General features: G+C 60.6%; 1 protein-coding gene across 1 annotated transcript in view; it reads right to left on the reverse strand.

The window, feature by feature from the left end:
* Positions 1 to 20,426, reverse strand: part of MYO15A (myosin XVA) — a 54,060-nt gene extending 33,634 nt beyond the window's left edge. The window contains exons 1-17 of the mRNA XM_036278428.1: positions 16,776 to 20,426; positions 15,038 to 15,120; positions 13,994 to 14,057; positions 13,133 to 13,242; positions 12,719 to 12,793; positions 12,443 to 12,533; positions 9,130 to 9,135; positions 8,484 to 8,587; positions 8,301 to 8,364; positions 7,409 to 7,522; positions 6,829 to 6,990; positions 4,868 to 4,981; positions 4,234 to 4,292; positions 4,029 to 4,152; positions 1,382 to 1,477; positions 815 to 946; positions 183 to 308 (exon numbers count right to left, since the gene is read on the reverse strand). Of these exons, the coding sequence (XP_036134321.1) occupies positions 183 to 308; positions 815 to 946; positions 1,382 to 1,477; positions 4,029 to 4,152; positions 4,234 to 4,292; positions 4,868 to 4,981; positions 6,829 to 6,990; positions 7,409 to 7,522; positions 8,301 to 8,364; positions 8,484 to 8,587; positions 9,130 to 9,135; positions 12,443 to 12,533; positions 12,719 to 12,793; positions 13,133 to 13,242; positions 13,994 to 14,057; positions 15,038 to 15,120; positions 16,776 to 20,426 (5,175 nt within the window). The remainder of the gene's footprint in view (positions 1 to 182; positions 309 to 814; positions 947 to 1,381; positions 1,478 to 4,028; positions 4,153 to 4,233; positions 4,293 to 4,867; positions 4,982 to 6,828; positions 6,991 to 7,408; positions 7,523 to 8,300; positions 8,365 to 8,483; positions 8,588 to 9,129; positions 9,136 to 12,442; positions 12,534 to 12,718; positions 12,794 to 13,132; positions 13,243 to 13,993; positions 14,058 to 15,037; positions 15,121 to 16,775) is intronic.
* Positions 20,427 to 22,426: the final 2,000 nt, after the last annotated feature.

Here is a 22,426-nt window from a genome sequence, read left to right on the forward strand (position 1 = left end):
AGATGGACACTATTATTATCCCCATTTTCCAGGTGAGGAGACTGAGGCTCGGAGAGGTAAAGGGATCTGCCCGAGGTTACCCAGATGAGGATCGGCGGGGGTGTCTGGAGCCCATGTCGTGTTCTGCGCCTCCAGCGTCAGGGACGGTGGCACTGGGGACCGAGGGCTGTGTTGGGGCTCACCTGGTAGGTGACCTTGCCCGCATAGTGCTTGATGGTGAACTCGGGCAGTGGCATCTTGGGTTTGGAGTAGAGAGGGTTGGCGCCATGGTGGTAATGGCACTTTTGCAGAAATGTGTGGTCTGTGGCCTGGGGGCAGGCAGGGGTCAGTGGGTGGGCAGGAGACCTGGGCACCCTGTTCCTGGCCTAGTGGCAAATTCTCCATCCCTGACTGATCCCCAGTGATCGCTGGGGAGGAGGAACAGTCCCAGCCTTCCCTGGTTGCCCACTGCCCTGGGTGGGGAGGCCTGAGAGGACGCCCGCAGACAAGTGTGTCTGATCAGCTCCCCGCGCCTCCCCTCCAGCCCAGCTACCTCTGCTCTGTCCAGGCCCACTGCCCAGAACACCCAGCCCTCCCTTGTGTTCTCCCATCAGTACTGAGGCCCAACGCAAGGTCACCTCCTCCACATGGCCTTCTGTGACTCCCAGGCTGCTGCAGCCCCTGGTCTGGGCACCTGCGGCCCCTTCCAGGTGGTGGTGCAGGTGTGGTGTCTGAGCCCCCACCCCAGGCAGAGCAGGGAGAAACGGGTACAGGCTGATGACATGCAGCCCAGAGACGCTGAGTGACCTGACTGGCTCAGGGCTGCCCTGCGCACCTGGGGGAAGCAGCACTGGTCATCGAGGATGCGGAGGATGCCATAAGGCTTCAGCGAGATCAGGTTGATGCAGGGCTGGTTGTCTGCGAAGGTGATCTCCCGCCAGTTGATCTGTTCCCGGATGTACTCCTCCTGCAGGCAGCAGGGCTCAGCCCCTGGTCCTGCCCAGGCTCACCCACCCTGCCTACCGTCTGGGCCCTCTGAAGGGCTGGCCAGGGGCCCTCTGTTTGCACATCTTCTAGCACAGGGAGCTCACTTCCTAGCAGGGCAACATGAACACTCTCCAGGCCCTTTTACCTCCATCTAGGACAGCTCTGCAGAGGGTGAAGAGGATCCCCCAAGAGGGCTCTTCCCTGGGCTCATCACCCCAACATCTTTCCCACCAGAACACGGGCCTTCTCATGTGTCGACCCCCAGCTTGCAATGCTTTTCCCTCTATTCGGTCTACTGACAACCTCCAATTTGCCCTTCAAGAACCAGCACACCCTGTCTGTCACCCTCTCTGTCACCGAGGAGACCCATTGGCAGTGTGCACGGGGATGAGAGGGCCGTGGAGGCCCCACGCACCTGCTCCTCCTGGAAGATGATCTTGTTGAGGAGATACTGAAGGTTCTCGTTTGCATAGTTGATGCAGAGCTGCTCGAAGCTGTTGAAGCTCAGGTCCTGCAGGGTGGGGTGTGCGTGCTTAGTGTGTGTGTGTGGTGTGTGTGCGTGTGCGGTGTGTATGTGTGTAGTGTGTGTTGTGGGTGTGAGTGGTGTGGTATGTGTATGTGTAGTATGTGTGGTGTGTGAGTGTGTTTGGTGTGTGCGTGTGGTGTGTGTGAGTGTGTGTGGTGTGTGTGTGGTGTGTGCATGTGGTGTGTGTGGTGTGTATGTGGTGTGTGTGAGTGTGTGTGGTGTGTGCGTGTGGTGTGTGCATGTGGTGTGTGTGCGGTGTGTGTGGTGTGTGTAGTGTGGTGTGTGTGTGCAGTGTGTATGTGTGTAGTGTGTGTTGTGGGTGTGAGTGGTGTGGTATGTGTATGTGTAGTATGTGTGGTGTGTGAGTGTGTTTGGTGTGTGCGTGTGGTGTGTGTGAGTGTGTGTGGTGTGTGCGTGTGGTGTGTGCATGTGGTGTGTGTGCGGTGTGTGTGGTGTGTGTAGTGTGGTGTGTGTGTGCAGTGTGTATGTGTGTAGTGTGTGTTGTGGGTGTGAGTGGTGTGGTATGTGTATGTGTAGTGTGTGTGGTGTGTGAGTGTGTTTGGTGTGTGCATGTGGTGTGTGTGTTTGGTGTGTGTGTGTGCGGTGTGCGGTGTGTGTCTGTGTGGTGTGTGCATGTGTGTGTGTCATGTGTGGTATATGTGTGTGGTGGGTGTGGTGTATGTGTGTGTAGTGTGTGGTGTGTGTGTGGTGTGCATGTGTGTGGTGTGTGTGCGTGTGGCGTGTATGTGTGGTATTTGTGGTGTGTGTGGTGTGCGCATGTGTGGTGTGTGTGCATGTGTGGTGCGTGTGTGTGTGGTGCGTGTGGTATGTGTGGTGTGCGTGTGTGGTGTGTGTGGTGTGCGTGTGTGGTGCATGTGTGTGCTGTGCGTGTGTGCTGTGCGTGTGCGTGTGGTATATGTGTGTGGTATGTGTGGTGTGCATGTGTGTGGTGTGTGTGGTGTGTGGTGTGTGTGTGTGGTGCATGTGTGTGGTGTGCATGTGTGTGTGCGTGTGGTGTGTGTGTGGTGTGTGTAGTGTGCTGTGTGGTGTGTGTGGTGTGCGTGTGTGTGGTGTGTGTGGTGTACGTGTGTAGTGTGTGGTGTGTGTGCATGTGTGGTGTGTGTGCATGTGTGGTGTGTGTGCATTGTGGTGTTTGTGGTGTGCGTGTGTGGTATGTGTGTGGTGTGTGTGGTGTGGTATGTGTGGTGTGTGTGTGGTGTGCAAGTGTGTGTGTGGTGTGTGGTGTGTGTGGTGTAGTGTGTGTGTGTGGTGTGCGTGTGTGCGCGTGTGGTGTGTGCGTGTGTGTGCGTGGTGTGCGAGTGTGTGTGGCGTGTGTGTGTGGTGTGCATGTGTGCGGTGTGTGTGGTGTGTGTGGTGTTTGTGCGTGTGTGGTGTGTGTGTGTGTGTGGTGTGGTGTGTGTGTGGTGTGTGCGTGGTGTGCGAGTGCGTGTGGTGTGCGTGTGTGGTGTGTGTGGTGTGCATGTGTGCGGTGTGTGTGGTGTGTGTGTGTGGTGTTTGTGCGTGTGTGGGGTGTGTGTGTGATGTGCGTGTGTGTAGTGTGTGGTGTGTGTGTGGGGGGGTGTGTGGGTGTGGCTGGGCCTGGCCCTCCTTGGCAGCGGCCATTGGCCCCTTTCAGGGCCCCGCCCACCCCAGCTGGGGCTCAGTGCCCTCCCTGACTTCCTGGATTGCAGCCTCAGAAAGCTGGATCCCAGACACAGGCCCCTGCTCAGAACCCTCTGGGCTCCCACCATGCCCAGGTGAGGCCTGGCAGCCTAGGTCCCGGTGAGAGCAGCTCAGGTGGTGGTTACAGGTCCAGGCCCTGGACCCTTCCGCCAGGGTTCCAGTCTTTCTAACACTGTGACTTGGACAAGCCCTCTGTACCTTGGTTTCCCCAGCTGTGAAACAGGGACAGTGACAATACCACATCGTAGGTGGTTGTGAGGAGTAGGCGCATTAGTGCTTGGAACAGCAGTGGGCACACGACAGGCGCCATGGAAGTACCGGCTATCACTTTTATGTGTATGGTCTTGCCTCGTCTCCCACATTTCCCCTACTGGGCACTGGCCCAGCAGCCGCACCTCCCCCTGCAAAGGGCCTCCAGCTCCAGCCGCCACGCCCCCCACCCTGGGCATCTGCCCGTGCTGCTCCTCCACCCTGACTGCGTCCAAGGACCAAGCTCAGCGTGGCTCCTCTCTTTCTAGGAGGACTTCCCTGTCCCTGCCCAGCTAAGAGTTTTTCTCCACCAGCGCCAGGCTGACAGGGCTCTGACCACATGTCCTTGTCAATGTCTGTCCCCCATGCCCACCCAGGCCCTCCCGGAACCTTCCCAAGGGCAGAGCCCAGGTCCTCTCCAGAGTCCCGTGTGTTGCCTAGCGCCTGGCACCCAGAGGCCTCAGGGGGCCTGGGTGAGGGAAGGAAATGGTAGAAGACGAGGGAGGGGACGAAAGGGGGCCCTGAACAAGTGTGGTTGTGCTGTGGGCAGAGACGTGAGAGGGGCAGCCTGGGTCCCCCGCCGCCCCCAGCCAGGAAGCCCTACCTCGAAGCCATAGATGTCCAGGATGGCGATGGACAGCGCGTCCTGCGGTGGGGACACCAGCGCGTTGACCCTGGTGATGAGCCACCCGAACAGCAGCGCATACAGGACCTTGGCGATGGCGTCCCTGCAGCAGAGGGTCGGGGTGGGTGGGCACAGTGGGCGGCTGGGCACCCGGAGCGTCGGGCAGGGAGGGGTGAGGACTCACCTGGCATCCACGGCACTCTCCACAGTTAGGGGCGTGAAGATCTTCTCTCGTATTGTCTCCTAGGGATGGACATGGCCCCTGAGTGACATCAGGCTGGCCACCACCTCAAGAAGCCCCCAGAGGATTGGGGGAGGGTGGGGAACAGACATGGAGTGCCTGGTCATAGGTACACAGCAGGCCAGGGGTGGAACAAAACACCCTCGTCCCCCTTCTGCTGGCTATGCGCTCAGGGTGGGGCTACCAGTCTCGCGGAAACACAGGGGCAGAAGCAGACCCGACAGAGTAAGACCAGCCTTGGGAAGGGCCAGGCACTGTGGAAGGCCAGAGAACGTACTGACCCAGCCAGGGTCAGGAACAGCTCCCTGGAGGTGGAGGTCACTGAGTTGGGTCTGAATGAGGAGCAGAGGTGGAAAGGAGAGAGCATTCCAGGCAGAGAAGACCGGCTATGTAAGGCCTGGAGACTGGGCACCTGATGCATTTGGGGTCTGAGCTTAACTCCTCTGGGCCTGACCAGAGGACGGACGGGACAGGGAGGAGGGGGCGGGGAGAGAGTGCCCCACAGGATGGGGCACCAGCAGCCCTGTGCAGGTTCCGGCAGGGGCGTGGACAGGATCTCCAGTGCCCAGAGACTCACGGTCACTTTGAAGGTGATGGCCTTCTGCAAGCCCTCAGGGGAGATCTGTAGCAGCTCTGCCACAGCCTGGATCTCCCGGGCGCTCACCACCGAGGCCACTTCCTGTGCGTCTGTCTGTGGAGAATACCAACAGGAATGATTCCGAGCTAGATACACTGATTTTATTTCATTTTATTTATTTTATTTTAGTATTTTATTTTATTTTTTTAATCCTCACCTGAGGACATTTTTGCATTTATCTTCAGATAGAGTGGGAGGGAGAGAGGGGAGAAAAGAGAGAGAGAAACATCGACATGAGAGAGACACATTGAGGGGTTGCCACCCACACAACCTCAACCAGGGCCGGGGACAAAACTGCAACCAAGCTACGTGCCCTTAGCGGGAACCGAACCCAGGACTCTCTGGTCCGCGGACCAATGCTCTAACTGCTGAGCCAAACTGGCCAGGGCTAGATAAACTGATTTTAAAGTTCATGTAAAAAAAACATAAACAAGCTAGGAAAGCCAGGACAGCACTGAAGTAGGAATACAAGGGGACCTGGGAGATGGTAAACATATCACAAAGTTACAGTAATTAAAACAGCCAACAGACACATAGTATGTACGTAGATGAATGAGCACAATCGAATGTCTGGAATCATAAATGGACATAGGAACTAGTATATGACAAATATGTATTTCTCAAGTAGGGAAATTAGCATAATTGAGTAACTTCCTGGAAAAAAAGAAATTGATCCCTACCTCCCATCTTATTAGGATAAATACCTGATGAACCAAAGATTTAAATGTAAAAAAAATCAGCCCTGGCTGGTTTACTCAGTGGTTAGAGCGTCAGCCGCTGACCAAAAGGTCATGGGTTTGATTCCCAATCAAGGGCACATAAGTGGGTTGCAGGTTCAATCCCCAGCCCCTGTAGGGGTCATGCCAGAGGCAACCAATCAATGTGTCTCTCTCACATCAATGTTTCTCTCTCCCTCCCTGCCTCCCACTCTATCTAAAAATCAATGGAAAAATATCCTAGGGTGAGGATTAACAAAAAATAAATTCAAAACAAAACAAAACAGCCCAACTGGTGTGGCTCAGTGGTTGAGTGTCAACCCATGCACCAAGAGGTAGCTGGTTCGATTCCCAGTCAGGGCACAGGCCCAGGTTGTGGGGTGATCCCCATTGGGGGCGTGCAGGAGGCGGCCAATCAATGTTCTCTCTCATCGATGTTTCTATCTCTCTCTCCCTCTCCCTTCCTCTCTTTCTAAAGTCAATAAAGAAAAAAAAATTATGGAAGAAAGCTGTTATAATTTAAGACAGATAGGTCTCCCTAAAAATGATAAAAACTATAAAGTTTATACAAGATTGATTAATGAAATGCCTGAAAATAATTTTAAAAATCTGCATGGCTGCCCTGGCTGATTCAGTTCAGCAGTTAGAGCATCTGCGTGCAAACCAAAGTGTCGCAGGTTGGATTCCCTGTCAAGGGCATGTACCTGGGTTGCAGGTTTGATCCCCGGCCCCAGTTGGGGTCGTGCAGGAGGCAACTGATTGATGTGTCTCTCTCACATCAATGTTTTCTCTCTCTCGCTCTCTCTCTCTCTCTCCCTCTCCCTCCCTTCCACTCTATCTAAAAATTAACAGAAAAATATCCTCGGGTGAGGATTAAAAAGAAAAGAAATCTGCATGGCCAAAACAAGCAACGACAAAACTCCAAACACCAAAAAATCTGTAAATAAAGTCAAAATAGAAATGATAAACCAGAAGACATAGTTACAACTCATATTAAAAAGGACCAATGTCCTTAACATCTGCAAAGAACACTCAGACATCAATCAGAAAAAGATGATCAAGCCCAAAGTGGGGAAAGAGCTAAGACATGTGCATGGTGTAACCTGACAGGTAAATGCAGGTGGTTCCTGGGCCTCTGAGAAGACGCCATGTCCCGTGCGGCCCCGTGGCGGGCGGTGACCTCACCTCGTACTTCTCGAAGTAGACGTTGCCCAGGTGCAGAATGGAGGCCAGGATGCGGAAGATGCTGTCCTGGTCCTCCCCGCTGAAGCCTAGCACCTCCATGGCAGCCAGGAGCCGGTGGAAGTCGTCCGCATCACTTTTCCCTGAGATCTCACAGTTCCCACCCTAGGCGAGGGCAGGGCCGGGGTCAGGGGCTCGGTGGGGTGGGCAGTCCCTACGGTCCCTGCTCTGTCGGCCCTCAGCGTCCGTTCTGTCCCCACAGGCCTGAGCAGGTATTGTGCTCAGTCTGTCATCTCCTTCCTTTAGTCCTCTCCACATCGCTGGAAAGGGGTTCCTTGCTGTCCCCATTTCACAGCTGGGGAAACTGAGGCACTAGTAGTTTCAGCTGCTTAGTTCTGTTCTAGTCTCCAGAAAAATGAAGAGTCCTGTAGGCCTCCTCTCCCCCGGATTGGAACTCCTGTCCACCTGCCATGATGAAACACCCCACATCCCAACTTGCTCTCCCAATCCTCCAGCATCTTTGCTGGCTCTCAGGACACCACGACTTGGCTGTCTCAGCCCGGTGGGACCAGGCCTGTCTCACCTGGTTCAGGTAGTAGTAGGTCTCAGCCTCCTGCAGGCGGAAGGCCTGACGGAGCTGGGCAGGCAGCCCAGCCAGCAGCTCGTAGAAGATGTGGTAGTTCCTCTCGTTTTTGGCCTGCAGAGTGGGTGTGTGGTGCAGAGAGGGAGTCGCCCCCTAGACAACCACCCCTACACACGCAGCCCTGCAGGTGGGAGCTGCCACTTCCGTGCGGGGTGAGCTCCCGGCCTGACAGGGGCAGGGACAGAGGTGGAGACGCCCTGGTGGTGTGGTGGGGAGGGAGCACCAGGCAGTATTCCATTTTTTTGGAGAAATAGGAGAAAGGTGGCCGTTCTCACATGTGTACTGGTCATGCATCTGTGTCCTTAGAGACCTCTTGAAGGCTTACTTAGCTAGGTGGCTGAGCACCCACTATGGGCCCGGCCTTTGAGACACAGTGGGGAGCAAGGCAGACAGAAGCCCCTGGTCTCATGGATCCCACCTGCTAGCTGGGGAGACAGATACTCAGCAAATCACTGGTTAAAATATAAACTATGTCAGGGAGTGAGAAGTGCTTTGGGGATAAAGAAAGCCATGAATGGGTGGGGAGTTCATTTTTAAGTGGGATGGCTTCCCCAAGCAGGTGACATTTCAGAAAGAACTGGAGGAGGCCATACAGGAGTCTGGGGAAGAGTGCTCTAGGGAGAAGGAACAGTAAGTACAAAGGTCCTGAGGCAGGATCATGCCTGGGTGGCTGTGGGGCAAGGGGGAAGGGAGGATATTTGGCCACATGCTCACACATGCACATATATTTGTTCATTAATTCAACATTTCCTGGCCTGGCCAGGTGCCAGGCTCTGATACCTATGCACACACCCCATCCCAACACACAAGGGCCTTGGAGGGCCTGGCCCACCTGAAATACAATCCTGGATTTCTCGAGCAGGTACTGGGAGGTTATGGCACCAGAGATCACGCCCCTGGGGTAGGGGAGCATAGTCAGTGGAAGCCTGGCAGTCCGTGGGCAGGGCATTGGTGGCTGGCGTTGGCTCTGAGGGGCTGTGCCAGGACACGAAGTGCATTGCAAGGTCTCACTCACCCTTCCAGAAAGATCTCCACAAACTTCCCGAAGCGGCTGGAATTGTCGTTCCTAACAGTTTTGGCGTTACCGAAGGACTCCAAGAGGGGTGTTGCCTCCAGGATCTGGGCCCCAGAAGAAGATGCGGACATTATTCTGGTGGTCTTGAGTGAGAAGCATGACAGGGCCTTCCAGGTCTTCCCAGACACAGGGACCCCCTTGTGAGGGATGACCAGAGGTGGGCTCCCTAGAGAACCCCAGGGTCTTCCTAGCCCCCTCAATGCCCCCACCACGGGCAACCAGTTCCTGCACACAGTCTCCAGCTCCCCCTCCCAGCCCCAGCTCCAGCCCCTCACAAGGCAGCCTCCGATCAGGACAGCCGTTAAACACTGCTTCCTGCCAGTCCTGACAGCACACATGTGTGCACACACATGCATGTCACAGGGGCATGAGCATGTGCTCACACACACACATGCGCACACCCACACATGCATGTCACAGGGGCATGAGCAGGTGCACACACAAACATTCATATACATGCACGCCCACAATGCATGTCACAGGGGCATGAGTAGGCTCATGCACACCCACACATGCACACCCACACATGCATGTCACAGGGGCATGAGCATGCGCGCGCACACACACATTCACATACTCCAAATACCTTGATCTTCAGGAGCAGTCAGGAGGGAGGAGGAGAGAGGAACGAGAACAGAAGAAGGTCACCTGTAGGATGGACTACCTCCCCCGACAACAGCAGGGGCCTCCAACCACGGAGGGCCTGGCAGACCCCTCTGGGCCTCTGTGGTGGGCAGGAGAGCCACCAGGTAGGAGTCAAGCCATGGACCTCAGAGACCCACGAGTGTTTGGGATTGGGGATGGCAGCGGCCCCAGAGGCGGGTGTCTGCTGGGTCTACCTGCCAGAAGGTTCTGGGGAGGGCCTCTCCTCCCTCCCCTCACAGGCCTGGATGATGGGCCTTCTGGCAGAGCCTCGCTCCCGATCCTCCCTGTGCTCCTTCCCGGGACCCTCTGAAACCTGCTCGGTCACGTTCTCCCACTTCACTCAGGCTCAGAGCCCAGTCCGCTCAGCGACCCCCAAGGCCCTCCACAGCCCAAGCCCTGCTGGCCTCTCCTCCCCTCCCTGGCTCTGCCCAGCACATGGCCCTCCTGACTGTGCCCTCGACACCCGGGCACACTCCTGCCTCGGCACGGAGCCCTCTCCCTCTAGCCCTAGCGCCACCGGCAAGTCCTCTCATTTCTCTGCATCTTGTCTCGCCGCCCAACCAAAGACATCACAGGAATCTGCCTCTCTGCACACCTCGGGGGCCCAGGCATCTGCACAGGGCCCCCTCAACAAATGCCTGCTGAGCAGATGCCATGAGGACAGTGTTTACGAGAGCACAGCCAGTCACAGCTCTCATTCATTAAGGATCTGCTCCGCGCTGGGCCCTTTGGCCCAATTAACAATCCGGTAAAATCGGCCCTCACATCCCTGTTTTACAGATTAGGAACCAGAGACCTGGGGCGGCGAGCTAATGTGTCTATGAGAGAGACACGGTGAGTCCACCCACAGCTGTGTGTACAGGGTTCTCCTGCTGACTCATCTTCTCAGGATAAATCCTTAAGGGAGAAGCAGGGGAGGCCAGTCTCTGCAGAAATAACACTGTCACCGTGGGGAAAGTGCCAGCTCCCTCCATCTGGTCACCCCCACAGTCCTGTTCGGTGCAGAAGACAGTGTGCCCATTGTCCAGAGGAGTAGACTGAGACAGAGGAGCAGGGGCCAGCCTGGGGTTGCTCAGCAAGACAGGGGCTGCCTCCTATAGCCTTAGTCTGGGAGGTCCCCTGAGGGTGGATCGAGTGACCTCTGCTCCTAGTGTCCACTGCCAGTCTGGGGCACATGGCCAGGGGCAAAAACAGGGCAGTCAGGTGGGCAAACCCCTGGCCCTGCCCCAGGTGGGGTGGTACCTGTGGTTTGGGGTGCAGAGGATCCAGCCAGTCCCCACCTTGGAGGACCCTTGTCACATTCTCAGCCTGGTGGCCCAGGCCTCAGGCAAAGCATGACAGGGTCCAGTGAGGAGACATGGCCCAAACCAGCCCAGTGGCAGAGGCCTGAGCCTTTCTCTGGTTGGTGGGAGGTGTGGACTGGGATCCGTGGTGCCACCTAGCTGCCCAGTGGGAGATGGTTGAGGACGGTGCCCATCCTTGGGGGAGGGTAGAGCCAGGACAAGGGACATTGGTTAAGAGCTTGGATTGCACCCTGCCGAACTGGACCCTAGATCCGGCCAGTGGTGCTCTGAAAGAAGCCCTCAGGTGCCCCCGGCAGCACACGCACAAGCTGGGCACGGCTCACAGCCCCAGCCATCCTCTCTGACCCTGCCACGGTGGCACTCTGCCCTGACTCCCGGGCCCAGTCCCTCTACCCCCTTGCTTCGGAACCTGCGTCAGTCATTGTCCTCCCAGGCCTCAGTCTCCCCATCCATGAGTGGACACCGATGCACCTGCCCCCGGCTGCTGCCCCCGGCTCTGGAGGGGCAGGACTGAAGGCACCGCACCACACCACACGCAGGAGGGCTCCGTGCACACGTCTGCTCGTACCTAGCCAGTCCCTCTGGGAGTCTAACCTCAGAGGCTTTGAAAACCCTGCTTGGAGACGGTCTGGTTAGCTGCCAGGAGACTCGGGCTGGTGGGAGGGGCTGCCAAGGCCAAGGGAGGCATCAGAGGGGCCCACTAGGAAGTAACCCTCCAGACCCAAAAGCCTGGGCCAACCACTCCCCCCTGAGGGCTGAGCCGCCCCTGCCTGATGCCCCCAAGACCACCTGCTGAGATTGCCATTGGCTGGGGCACGGTGACCACTCAGAGACCTTCATGGGCCCAGGTGGGGAGTCTGAGAGTCAGTTCTGAGCTGCTGGGCTTTTGCCTCCTGCCCACCTGCCCTGAGCTCCAGGCCCATGGCGCACCCATCGCCCCCCATCTGTGTGCGGTGCCCGGCAGACACCTCGGGCATCGCTGTCTCCTCTCTGCAGCCCTGCCAACCCATCTGATTGCAGCCCTGAGCTGCCCCTGGCTCAGGCCAAACACCTGGGGTTGCCCTGAGACTGCTCGCCTCTCGCAGTCTGGTCTGTCCCTGTGGAAGTCACCGGCTGGCCTCTGAGCGGCATGGGATCTACTTCCTCCCTCACCTGGACTCCCTGCTGCCATTCTGCTGTCCCCTGAGCACACCAGACCTGTTTATGCCCCAGGGCCTTTGCACTCATGCTCTCCCCCCAGACTCCCTCAGGGCCCACTCCCTCGCCTCTCAGGGGGGCCTACCCTGACTACCACATTTCAGGCTACAACTCCAACACTCTCCCCCTCCCTCCTTTTTCTCCACAACTCACCACCCTTCCACATACATATAATTCACGTGTATTATTTTTGTTTCTGCCTCCTACTCGAGAATGAAATGTCCACAAAGGTGGGAACATCAGTCAGTGTTGCTGTGGCCTCCCTAGAGCCCAGCTCGAGCCAGCACACAGTAGGTCCTCGAGAAACATCCAACATTCTCAGGTTCAGAGGACTTGCACTCTGAGCAGACCTCCCATCCTGCAGACTCGGGCCTGGCCTCCTGGGTGTCCCAGAATCTACTGGCCCCACCCCCACGGACCTGCCCCACACGTGGGCCTGTCTGGCCTCTTTCGCTACGAGGAGCCGCGCCAAGAAGGTGAGGCCGGGCTGGAGAAGCAGGGTGACTTTCCTTGCTCATGTGGCCTCTACTCTAGCCAGGCCCAGGAGGATGGACTCCAGTGCTGCATGGATGCAGGCAGGAGGGACCCCCACACACAGGAGAGGAGAAGGAGCCCCGCGTCCTAAGAGCCCCCTCCGTGCGACCCTGGGCTCAGCCTCCCCAACCTCCAAGTGGAGCCAGGAAGTCTCACTTGGGGAGCACAAGGGGCACTCAGCTGAGGACCCTGGGAAGACAGACAAACCGACAGACATACCTGCTGCACGATGCCGCGTTTTTGGTTGATTGTGGCCAAGTAGCGCAGAATCAGCTTTGTGGCCTCGGTTTTCCCAGAGCCGCTCTCGCCGCTGACCAGGCAAAGGGGCAGAGTGAGGTCAGCCAGTTCGCTGCCTCTCCCGGGCTCCTTGACTCCTCCGTGGTGCAAGAAGTCACGGGCAGGCAGGAGGCCCGAGACGCCAAGCAGACCTGTTGCCTGAGGCCCCCGGCACGCCCCCTCCACACACGCACAGAGGCCCAGTCGGCCTGCACTCACCTGATCATTATGCACTGGTTCTGTTTGGCATCGAGCATTTTGGCGAAGGCGAGGTTTGCAATTGCGAAGAGATGCCTGGAGAGACACGCCCCGGGGGGCGCTGGGTGGGCGTCTTCCTGCTTCCCGACCTCGACCTCCCAGAGTGCAGGTGGCGGGCACCTCTGTCCAGCGGAGCAGTCAGTCGTGCTCCACCTGAGACCCTTGGGCAATGTTCCCTGCAATGGTCTCCACCACAGGGGTGTCCAACCCCGAAGGGGCTATGGCCAGGCTGGGGCACAGCGCTGGGCTGACGGGTGGGCCGCCGCTGGCCAGCAGCTCTGACCTACGGCTGAGGGGCCACCAAGGCTCGCCAAGCTCAGGTGGAGCCCAGCAGAGCCCGGGACAGCTCCCTTCCCCAGTCCAGGAGATACTCACGGGGGATTCTCTCCCAGGGCCCGCCCGCTGTACTGCTGCACCTGCTCCAGCCCGTAGATTCCGAACATCCGGTACGGGTTCACCGACACGAGGATGCTGCCGATGTACGTCTGCTGGGCCGACAGAGGCCTCAGTGCCCGCGAATCCTCCCAGCTCCATGTGTCCCGCCCCTGCCCCTGCGAGCCTGCACCCCTGTTCCGTGGGGACGGATGTCTGGCTGCTTGGCCTCAGTGTTGAACCCTGGGCCCTCTAACAGCCCAGTGGGTCCTGCGCTCCAGTGGGATTTCGGGTACTGTGTGGGCTGAGGCCGGGAGGCGTCTCGAGTGAGAGCCCATGGTCACGACTGCAAAGGTGGCTGTTTCAGCTGCTGTCCACCTCGTTTACTCCCAGTCAGGACCAGGCTCCAGGAGTTCCTGCCTCCTCGGAATGTCAAACGCTGACTGCCTGAGGAGGGGAGGGCTGAGGGCAGGGGGGGTTCTGAGGTGACGAAGGCCCTCTGGGGGACACTGATGCCTGTGCTGCGGTTCTGGGCCTCTGTCCTGTCATTCTGTGACCAGTGGCTCCCTTCCTGCCCTTGGCCGCCCCATTCCCGGGACCCAGGTCTGTGGATTCTAGGACTCTGAAGCTTCATCTTGGGCTCCCGGTGTCGGGTCTCTGCCCCTGCTAAGACTCTGTGTCCAGGGCCTTGGACGTTGGAGCTCCAGGCCCTAGTAGGCTATGCCCAAATAGTAGAGCCCTTCGAGTTGGAACCAGAGGCCACTCGTCTGGGGCCCAGCGGGAGAAATCGATGCTTCCCATCGGGGCCCCAGGAGCCAGGGGCCTGCCAGACCGGAGCCCAGGACAGGGCAGCCCGGGACTCACGTAGATGAGGTTCCGTTCAAATCTGGTCTTGAGGTTGGACAGCACTGTGGTCTCCTGGAGGTCTCTGGGGGACAGGACAGGCGGTCAGGGCCCACTCCCCTTCAGGGCCTTGGCCAGAGTCCCGTCTCTGATACAACTGATCGCGGGGCCTGGGGGGCTCCCTAACTTCCCTGTGCCTCAATTTCTTCATCTGTGCGATGTGTGGTCATCACCGTCCTTGCCTTACCCACTGGGTTGGGGACACTCTTAGGTAGCAGTTGTGAGAGCGTCACCGTAACTGGGTGATCATTTCTTTTTCTTTTTTTAATCCTCACCTGAGGACATTTTGCATTTATCTTCAGACAGAGCAGGAGGAAGAGAGGGAGAAAGAGATAGAGAAACATCAACGTGAAAGGACACAACGACTTGTTGCCACACACATGACCCCAACCGGGGCCGGGGACAAACTGCAACCGAAGTACGCGCCCTTAGCGGGAACCGAACCCGGGGCTCTCCGGTCTGCGGGTTGACGCTCTAACCGCTGAGCCAAACCGGCCAGGGTCTTTTTGTTTTTTGTTAATCCTCACCAGAGGATATTTTTTCCATTGATTCTACAGAGAGTGGAGGGGAGGGAGAGAAAGAGAGAGAGAAACATCAATGTGAGAGAGACACATCGACTGGTTGCCTCCCTCACGACCTTGGTGGGGGCCGAGGATCGAACCTGCAACCCAGGTACGTGCCCTTGACCGGGAATCAAACCCCCGACTGTTTGGTCCGCTGAGCCAAACCAGCCAGGGGCCACCCCCATCTTATAAATGAGAAGCTGATGCGCATAGAAGTGATCTTCCCAAGACCCTCCAGCTGGTAAGAGGTGGGGCTGGGAGTTGAACCCAGAGCTGGGCTGTAAGCACATTTGGATTTTGTGACACTCACTGCATGACCCTCACTTTGCAGATGAGGAAACCGAGGTTCTGAAATGCCCCCGGAGGGAGAGAAACCCTGATGGGAGAAGGCACCCTGGCTGGGAGGAGGCCGCTCCCCAGGGACCCTCCCTGACCCACTCACTCCAGCTGTGTCATGTCCTCCACGCCGTCCTCCCGGTGCTGCTCCAGGAACCGCATGGATGGCAGGTTGCGGATGGAGTGCATCTGTGAGACAGTCCTCTGGTCACCCGCTGGGCTGGCGGAAGCCCGCCCAGCCGCCCAGGGCTGACACGTGTTCCAGAGTGGCCCTACGTCTTTGCTCATGCCCAGCTGAGCACTGTGTCATGGTACATGGGGCCTGCAGGAAGACCAGGACTGTCCCTGTCCGGGCCGCACCCCAGTGCCTCGCCGGGCAAGCACATGGAGCAGCACAGGCCTCCACTCAGTGGCGTTCGCAGGGCAGACCACTCCTGGCACACCCTGGTCCCGCGAGGTGCCCGTTGACACGCGAAGGCCTGGAGGCACACGCGCACATGGACACCTGGGCTGTCCCCACACCCGGGGGCCTCGACACAAGTCCTGATGCCACCTTTGGACTGTGAGGTCTCTCTGTGCGTGGCCATGTGCACACATGGGACCCCAGGAATGCCACGGCTGCTGAGACCTTGGTGCACACACGTGCGTTCCGTGTCTGCCGTGGCACAGCCACGCACACATCCCACGCCGCGTGTGAGCCACATGACTGGGAGCACACGTGTACACCTGGCTTCCCAGCCCTCAGACCCAGCCCACAGCCCTCCTGAGCAGGTGAGGAAAGGGGACACCAGGGGAGCCCTGCCTGCTAAGTAGGCCACAGAGAGTATCACCTTGAGGCCCTGGCCTCCCGCCCACCAGTCTGCCCATGTGTGCCAGTGGCCGCAAACCCTGAATAATTCAGCCACTCACGTATTCGAGGGTGAGGAGGGCCCAGGCATCCTTGCCCCTCACCCCAGGGCGCCCCGAGGCCCGCTCCCGCAACGCTGTGGCCCACACGGCTCTGGGCACCCGCCGCCGGGGCCATGGCCCCCCCAGCAGCCAGGCCGCCCCAGTCGCCATTGCCGGGCTAGCTGGCTGCCCGCTCCCCGGGACACGGTCTGCGGAGGCTGAGCACTGACTGCACCCTGGGTGTCCCGCCCACCCGGCATCCCTGGGGAGGCTCCGGTGACCACTCCCCCTGCGCTGACAGCCACTGTGGCTCACGTTCCACTAGGAGCACAGCAGCCAGGCCTGAGCTTGGCACCCCTCAGAAAGCCACCTGCCCCTCACCCACAGGTGGCCAGGCTGGGGAGGAATCCCGGCTCACCCCTGAGCTGCCCGGTGACCTGGGCAATGAAGAGGCTGGAAGTTTGGTTCCTGAGCACCTCACTCAGATAGTCCAGAATCCGGCAGCCCAGGGGACTGCCCTTAAGTAGGAGCCCAGAGAGAGGAGTCTAACTGGAGGGAGGGGCGGGAGGAAGCGCGAGGACCAGTATGAATGCGAATGGGAGAGGGACGGTGGGGCAGGTGGACAGGCAAGTCCTGCCGTGTTGTACGTTGCCTGAATCTCTGCGGGGAAGCCGGGGTGGACGCGCTATACCGACGGGACCAGGCCAGCGTGGCTCAGAGCCCGGGTTGGGACAAGCTCCCTGCCCCGCAGTGATGTGGGAGGAGTTGCGGGTGCCTGTTCTGTGCCTGTCTGTGTTGGGCATCCCCTTGTTCAATGCTCCAGAAGCTCGGGGAGCCTGGGCTGTTCTCCCCAACTTACAGATGGGAAGATGGAGGCCCAGTAAGGCAGCATCTCACCAGGGTCCTGAGGCCCAGGACAGAACCCCCAAGCCCTCCCTTGACCTGTGCCCCCATACCTTGTTGCACCAGCTTTTGGGGCCAACTTCCCAGGGGCCCCTGCGGGGCAGATAAGCAGCTTCAGGGCCCAGGCGGCAGGATGGGGGGCGGGCATGCACTTGAGGCCAGGGTCGGTGGGTCCCTGCTGGCAGCCAGAGGCAGGACCAGAGCAGGCTCCAGGCTCTTGGCTTGAGGCGGGGTTCTGGGTCCTCGGTCAGCTGGGTGGGGGGCTGCAGGGTGTCAGGATCACCTCGCTGGAGAGAGCCCTGCTTTTGCACCCGAGGCATGACTACAGCAAAGCGCCCAGGAGCTGCCTGGCGCCGCTGACCTGCCATGGGCAGGGGCCCTGGGGCCCCAGTGGGCTTCAATGGCGCAGGGACACTGGGCAGTGTTCCCCAGCGGCGCCCTGGTGGCCACGTGGCCCTCCTCTGCTCACAAGCGGCCAGAGGGTAGGAGAGGCTGAGCCCTAGTGGCTTCTGCTTTGGGGGAGAGTCCTTGGGGGGCTTCGTTCGGGGCTCAGGCTCTGCTGGTGGCTGGGGGCTCCTGGGCCGGGCCTCTTCCTCAGGCTTCGTGGGGCCGGGGCTGGCCGACTTGGCTGGCTCTCCAGGCCCTAGGTCATGGTGTCTACTCAGGAAGACACCAGTCGAGTCAGAGTCTGGGTCCTCCAGCTGGGCGTCAGGGGACAGCACGGGGCCGATGTGCTGGAGGAAGGGGTTTTCGGGGATAGGGGGTGGCCTGGAAAAGCCCCGGCGGCTGCCCGCACCTCCTGGCCAAGGCGAGGACGGGCGCTGGGTGGCAGGCATGTCCACGTCCCAGCTGGGGACCAGGGGGGGCACCGTCCAGGGTATCCCTGAGTCCTCAGCTTCCTGCTGGCTCTCCTGGGGCTCGGGGTCAGCCCCCGCTGAGGGCCAAGACCCGGGACCCAGGGACCTGCGAAAGGGCTGGCGCACCCGGGGCTTCACAGCCCTGGTGGGCGGCTCGCTGAGGCGACGCCACGCAGGCGGGAGGCGCGAGGACAGGTTGAGCGAGTAGTGCCGCCAGCTGGGGTGCGGTGGAGGCGAAGGCAAGGGAGGCTGCGGGGGGCCCAGCCGCCTGGAGACACGGTGTGGGGACAGGGGCTCCCGCAGTGACCGGTGCGGGTACAGGGGCTCCCGCAGTGACCGGTGTGGGGACAGGGGCTCCCGCAGCGACCGGGGACGGCGGGGCAGAGGCGAGAAGGTCGGTGGGAAGGGGCCGGCCCGCAGGGAGGGCTGCGGCGACGCAGGCCCCAAGGGTGAGCGGTAGCCCAGGCCAGGCAGGCTCCTCAGCGACGGCTGGGGTGAGGGCAGTGGTGGCCAGGCCTGCCTTCGAGATGGCAGCGGCGAGGTCCCAGGGTAGCTGAGAGCCGCCCCTCGCCGGCGGGAGCCCTGAAAGGAGGGACGGGGTTGCGGGAAGGCCAACAGGTCGAGTGGCACCTCGGGGCTCACGGGAGGAGGCTCCACTAAGGCCCACCAGCTGGCCTGCGGCATGGACGGCACGTGGGCCGGGGCGGCCCAGGGCGGCGGGTGGTGGCGGAGCGAGCCGTAGGGCGAGGCGGGCCGGGGCCGGCCAGAGGGCACGGGCGGGAAGGGCGGCCCGGGGCTGGGGGGCCGGCGGGGCGCAGGCGGGGACAGCAGCGCGCTCCAGTGGGCCGGGGCGGCGGGCAGGTGCGAGTTGTTGTTGTTCTGCGCCCGCGCCTGGGCCCTCCTCAGCACGATGGGTGTGCCGGGCCGGTCGGGGTCCATGCCCGCCAGCTTGTAGCCGAAGCGCTTGTAGGCCGCCTCCCGGACCACCGGGTCTCCCCGCCGCGCCTTCGGGCCGCCCCGCGACCGCGGGGCCGGCTTCTTCTCCTTCTCCGACAGCGTCTTTTTGAGGAAGCGGGCCAGCGAGGTGGTCGGGCGTGGTGAGAGGTGGCTGAACTCGGGACTGAAGCCCAGGCCGTGGTGGGTGCGGTGGGCTCCGAAGGCCGACAGGGCCCGCTGCAGGTTGCGCTGGCGAGGTGTGAGGAAGCCCCAGAAGGGGTGGGCGTAGGGCCCCCTGCGCACCGGGGGCATCTCTTCCTCCTCCTCCTCGTCCTCCTCGTCCCCCAGGGGCAGAGGGATGTCCAGGGAGGGGGGCAGGGGCACGTCCAGCTTCTCCTTCCCGAACAGCTTCACCTGGGGCCGTGGGAAGAGGCGGAACCTGCGGATGAGGGACAGCTTGGACCGGGCCGGCTTGTCCATGCCCTGCTGCTCGAAGAAGGTGGCACTGGGAAGGCGGAAGGAGGTGCCCTGTCTCTGCCCGGCCGCCTCCTCTGGTTCCTCCATCTCCTCCAGCTCTGCGATGTCATCCATGGGGTGGGCGTACGGGTTGTGGGGCGACAGGATGGGTGGCGGCACCCACGGGTATGCAAAGGCAGACTCCTCCGGGTACAGATAAGGCACTTCGGGAGGGTAGATGGCCTGGTCCCCACCACCGTAGATGCCTTCTGCGTAGGGGGCGCTGTAGGGGACGCCATAGGGCATCTCGTAGGGATCAAGGGCGGGCGCATTGTATGGGAGGTCGTAGGGCAGGTACGGCCCCTCGAAAGGTGCGAAGGGGTCCAGGTAGTAGCTGTGGGGGTACGGCTCACCCTGGTAAGCATCGTAGTAGCTGTAGGGAGACACGTAGCCCCCAGGGGGGGCGTAGGGGGGCTCATAATCATCATAGCCGTAACTGTAGCCGTAGGTGGACAGGGGGTGGTAGGGGCCACCATAATAGTCCGGGCGGTAGTAGTCGTAGGGGTCCTCGGGTGGGTATCCATGCGGGTGGTCTACATAGGGCGGCCAGGCTGGGTTGTAGGGGCCGTAGGGGCCATAGGCGCCGTAGGGGGCGTAGGAGGCGTAGGCGGCCAGGCTGGGCTCCTCCTCCTCGTAGTGGTAGAGTGACTGCTGGTCATAGTAGTCGTCCCCCTCGCGGTGGTAGTCGTAGTACTCCCCCAGGTCTTGGAAGCCCTCCAGCCCGTACAGCGACTTCCGGGAGCCCGCGTGCCGGAACGGGGCCTCGTCCTCGAAGGGCAGGAAGCCCACGGGGTCCCCGGAGGCGTAGATGCTGCGGCTGCGGGGGAACCTCCGCAGGCGGCCACCGGGCCGCAGGATTTCGGCGCCCGATGGGAAGGGCAGCTTGCGGGAGCCCACGTGGGAGCCGGAGCGGCTGAGCCAGGCGTCCACAGTGGCTTGCTCGTTGCCCGACTCCTCGGCCTTCTTGAGGAGGAACTTCTTGGTGAGCCAGTTGATGGCCGTGGACGCCTTGCTGAGCGACTGGGCCCGTGGCCGCAGGCGGCCGTAGCCGCGCCGGCCGGGGAAGCGGATGACCATGAAGGACGGCTTCTTGCCCTTCATTGCCCGCTTCTTCTTGCCCATGCGCATCTGCGTCATGAGCTTCGACGTGGACTTGAGCACCGTGCGGGCCTTCTTCTTGCGTTTGGTCTTCTGCGGGCCAGTGTGCAGGCCCCAGAAGAAGGCCGAGGCGCTCCGGAACTGGCCCTTCTTGGAGATCTTGGGCGTGCGGTCGCGGAAGCCCATGAACAGCCGCGAGGTCCCCTTCAGGCTCCGCTTGGGCTTCTCCGGCTCCGGCGCCTTCTTGCCCTTCTTGCCCTTCTTCGCTTTCTTCTCATCTTCTTCCTCCTTCGCCATGGTGGCTGCCTGATCCCCACCAGGCTGGGCCTGGTGTCACGAGCTTGGGGAGCACACAAGGGTCCTCCTGGGTCTCCTGCTGGTGGCGGCAGAGGTGGCCTCCGGTCGGAGCAGCTGGGACTGGCCGGGGTGGCCTGGGAGGGACAGCCAAGCTGCTTCTGGTTGGGACCGGGTTTTCAAGAGGGCGGATCCGTAATTCATCTCCTTAACACACCGCCTTGGGTTTCACCCTCGGGCTGCGGTGGAAAGTCCGTGGGTGTCGTTTACCGGGAGCGGGGGGCCTGGTGGAGGCCTGGGCGGGGGGGACCATCTGGGCCTTACAGCTGTGACGGGGACTGCCTTGCTGACACGGGCAAGCCCCCGGCGCCACGGCGACTTCGGGTCACTGCCTTCACAAAGGAGACGCTGAGCCCAGAGAGGGACAGCCACCTGCCCTGGGCCACCCAGCACCTCTGGAGTGGGCAGAGGGCAGCTGCGTCTCCTGAGCCAGAGAGGGACGTTCAAAACCCAACAAGGTGCCTTGGTGGGGAGCCCTGGACCCTAGTGTCCTGGGGAGGGGAGCAGGTAGGGCAGGTGCCCAGGGCTCTGGTCAGTGTAACCGGAGCTGCTAGCCGTGGGGAACGTGAATAATGCATTGGGAGAAGCAGGCTGCCGCTCGCTCAGAAGGCAGGGCGAGGCGGGGACAACACGGGAGCTCCAGCCCAGCCTGGCGAGGCCACCTGCCAGGGGCCTAGGGAGCAGAAACAGAGGGTGGGTCCGGCCTGGCTCGCCTCCCCGGCTCGGCCACTGACAAGCTGTGTGTTCTCTAGAAGCCCTGTGCCCTCTCTGGGCCTCGTTTTTCATCGGAAAGGGAGTCATGGGCGGTGTTCTGTGTCCTTCACAAGGAGGAAGCAAGACCTGAGGAAGCTACTGGTCGGCACAGGGGCTGGACCTGCCCCCTTGCGGTTCATATCTGAAGTCCTGGCCTGTCCTCCGTCTGTGCCCGGTGAACCTGCCTGCACTGGGTGCAGCTGACTGATTCAGGGTGGACACTTCACCCAAGGCCATGTGCCCACGGTCTGGCCCACGACCAGTCCACGTGACAACATCTGCTCTGTATGAGGCAGAGGCTATGGCTTGTTAGATGAAGGGGTGGAGGAAGAAGTTGGGGTGGCCGCTGTGGGACCTGAGGCCTCAGAGCCCGTCCCCTCCTCCCCTTCCTCCTTCCCTCTGGCCATGGATCAAAGGACAGGACAGACCTCAAGCCAGCATCCGGCCCTCCGCTCTCGGAACTTCTGTGCAGTCTTCAGGTCCCAGAGCGAGTGCTTCGGTCCATCGCAGTTGGGCGCAGAGGCCCTGGAACAGAACGGTTCCGGCCCGGTCCTGCCGCAGATGGACGCCAGGCCTTTAGGTGGCTTGGGGGCCTCAACTTGCTCTCAAGACCAGGGACAGTGAGAGGCCTTCAGACGAGGATGGGCCTGAAGCCGGTGAGCTGGGCCTCTCCCCTTCTCCTCACTTCCTCTCCTATTTGCTTTTCTCTGGCTTCGTCTTTCTCCCCCGAGGTTCGCCAAGAGCCAGTGGGTGCCCAGCAGTGGGCAGGGGTGGGGAGGGTCGTGCCAGGGCTGCTGATCCCTGCTACAGGCCACCCCCAGGGAGTAGAGGGGAGCTTGGTAGAGACCACAGCCACCAGGTGGCCCCAGGGCGGGTTGTGCAGAACCAGCCTCCTGCCTTACGAGGTTTGAGGGGTGTACACTCTCCCTATTACCTCCTGGGCTGTGGCTGCCACCCTCTGTGACCGGAACAGAGTAGGGGTCATTCTAACTGAGCCCAGAGATGCCAACCCCCCCATGCCCCTCCTGGAGCCGGTTTTCAAATTGAGCCTTGGCCACTGTTACCTCGTGAGACCCTCACAGCAGCCCCCTGGGATGGGGGCTGGCATGGCCATTCCTCAGGGAAGGACGCCATCTCCCAGAGGTGACGTGTGCAAGGTCAGCCAGCTCGGGAGGGAGAACTGGGCTTGG

Source organism: Molossus molossus, unplaced genomic scaffold, assembly GCF_014108415.1.
Source record: "Molossus molossus isolate mMolMol1 unplaced genomic scaffold, mMolMol1.p scaffold_m16_p_28, whole genome shotgun sequence".
In the NCBI taxonomy this organism is placed as follows: Eukaryota; Metazoa; Chordata; class Mammalia; order Chiroptera; family Molossidae; genus Molossus; species Molossus molossus.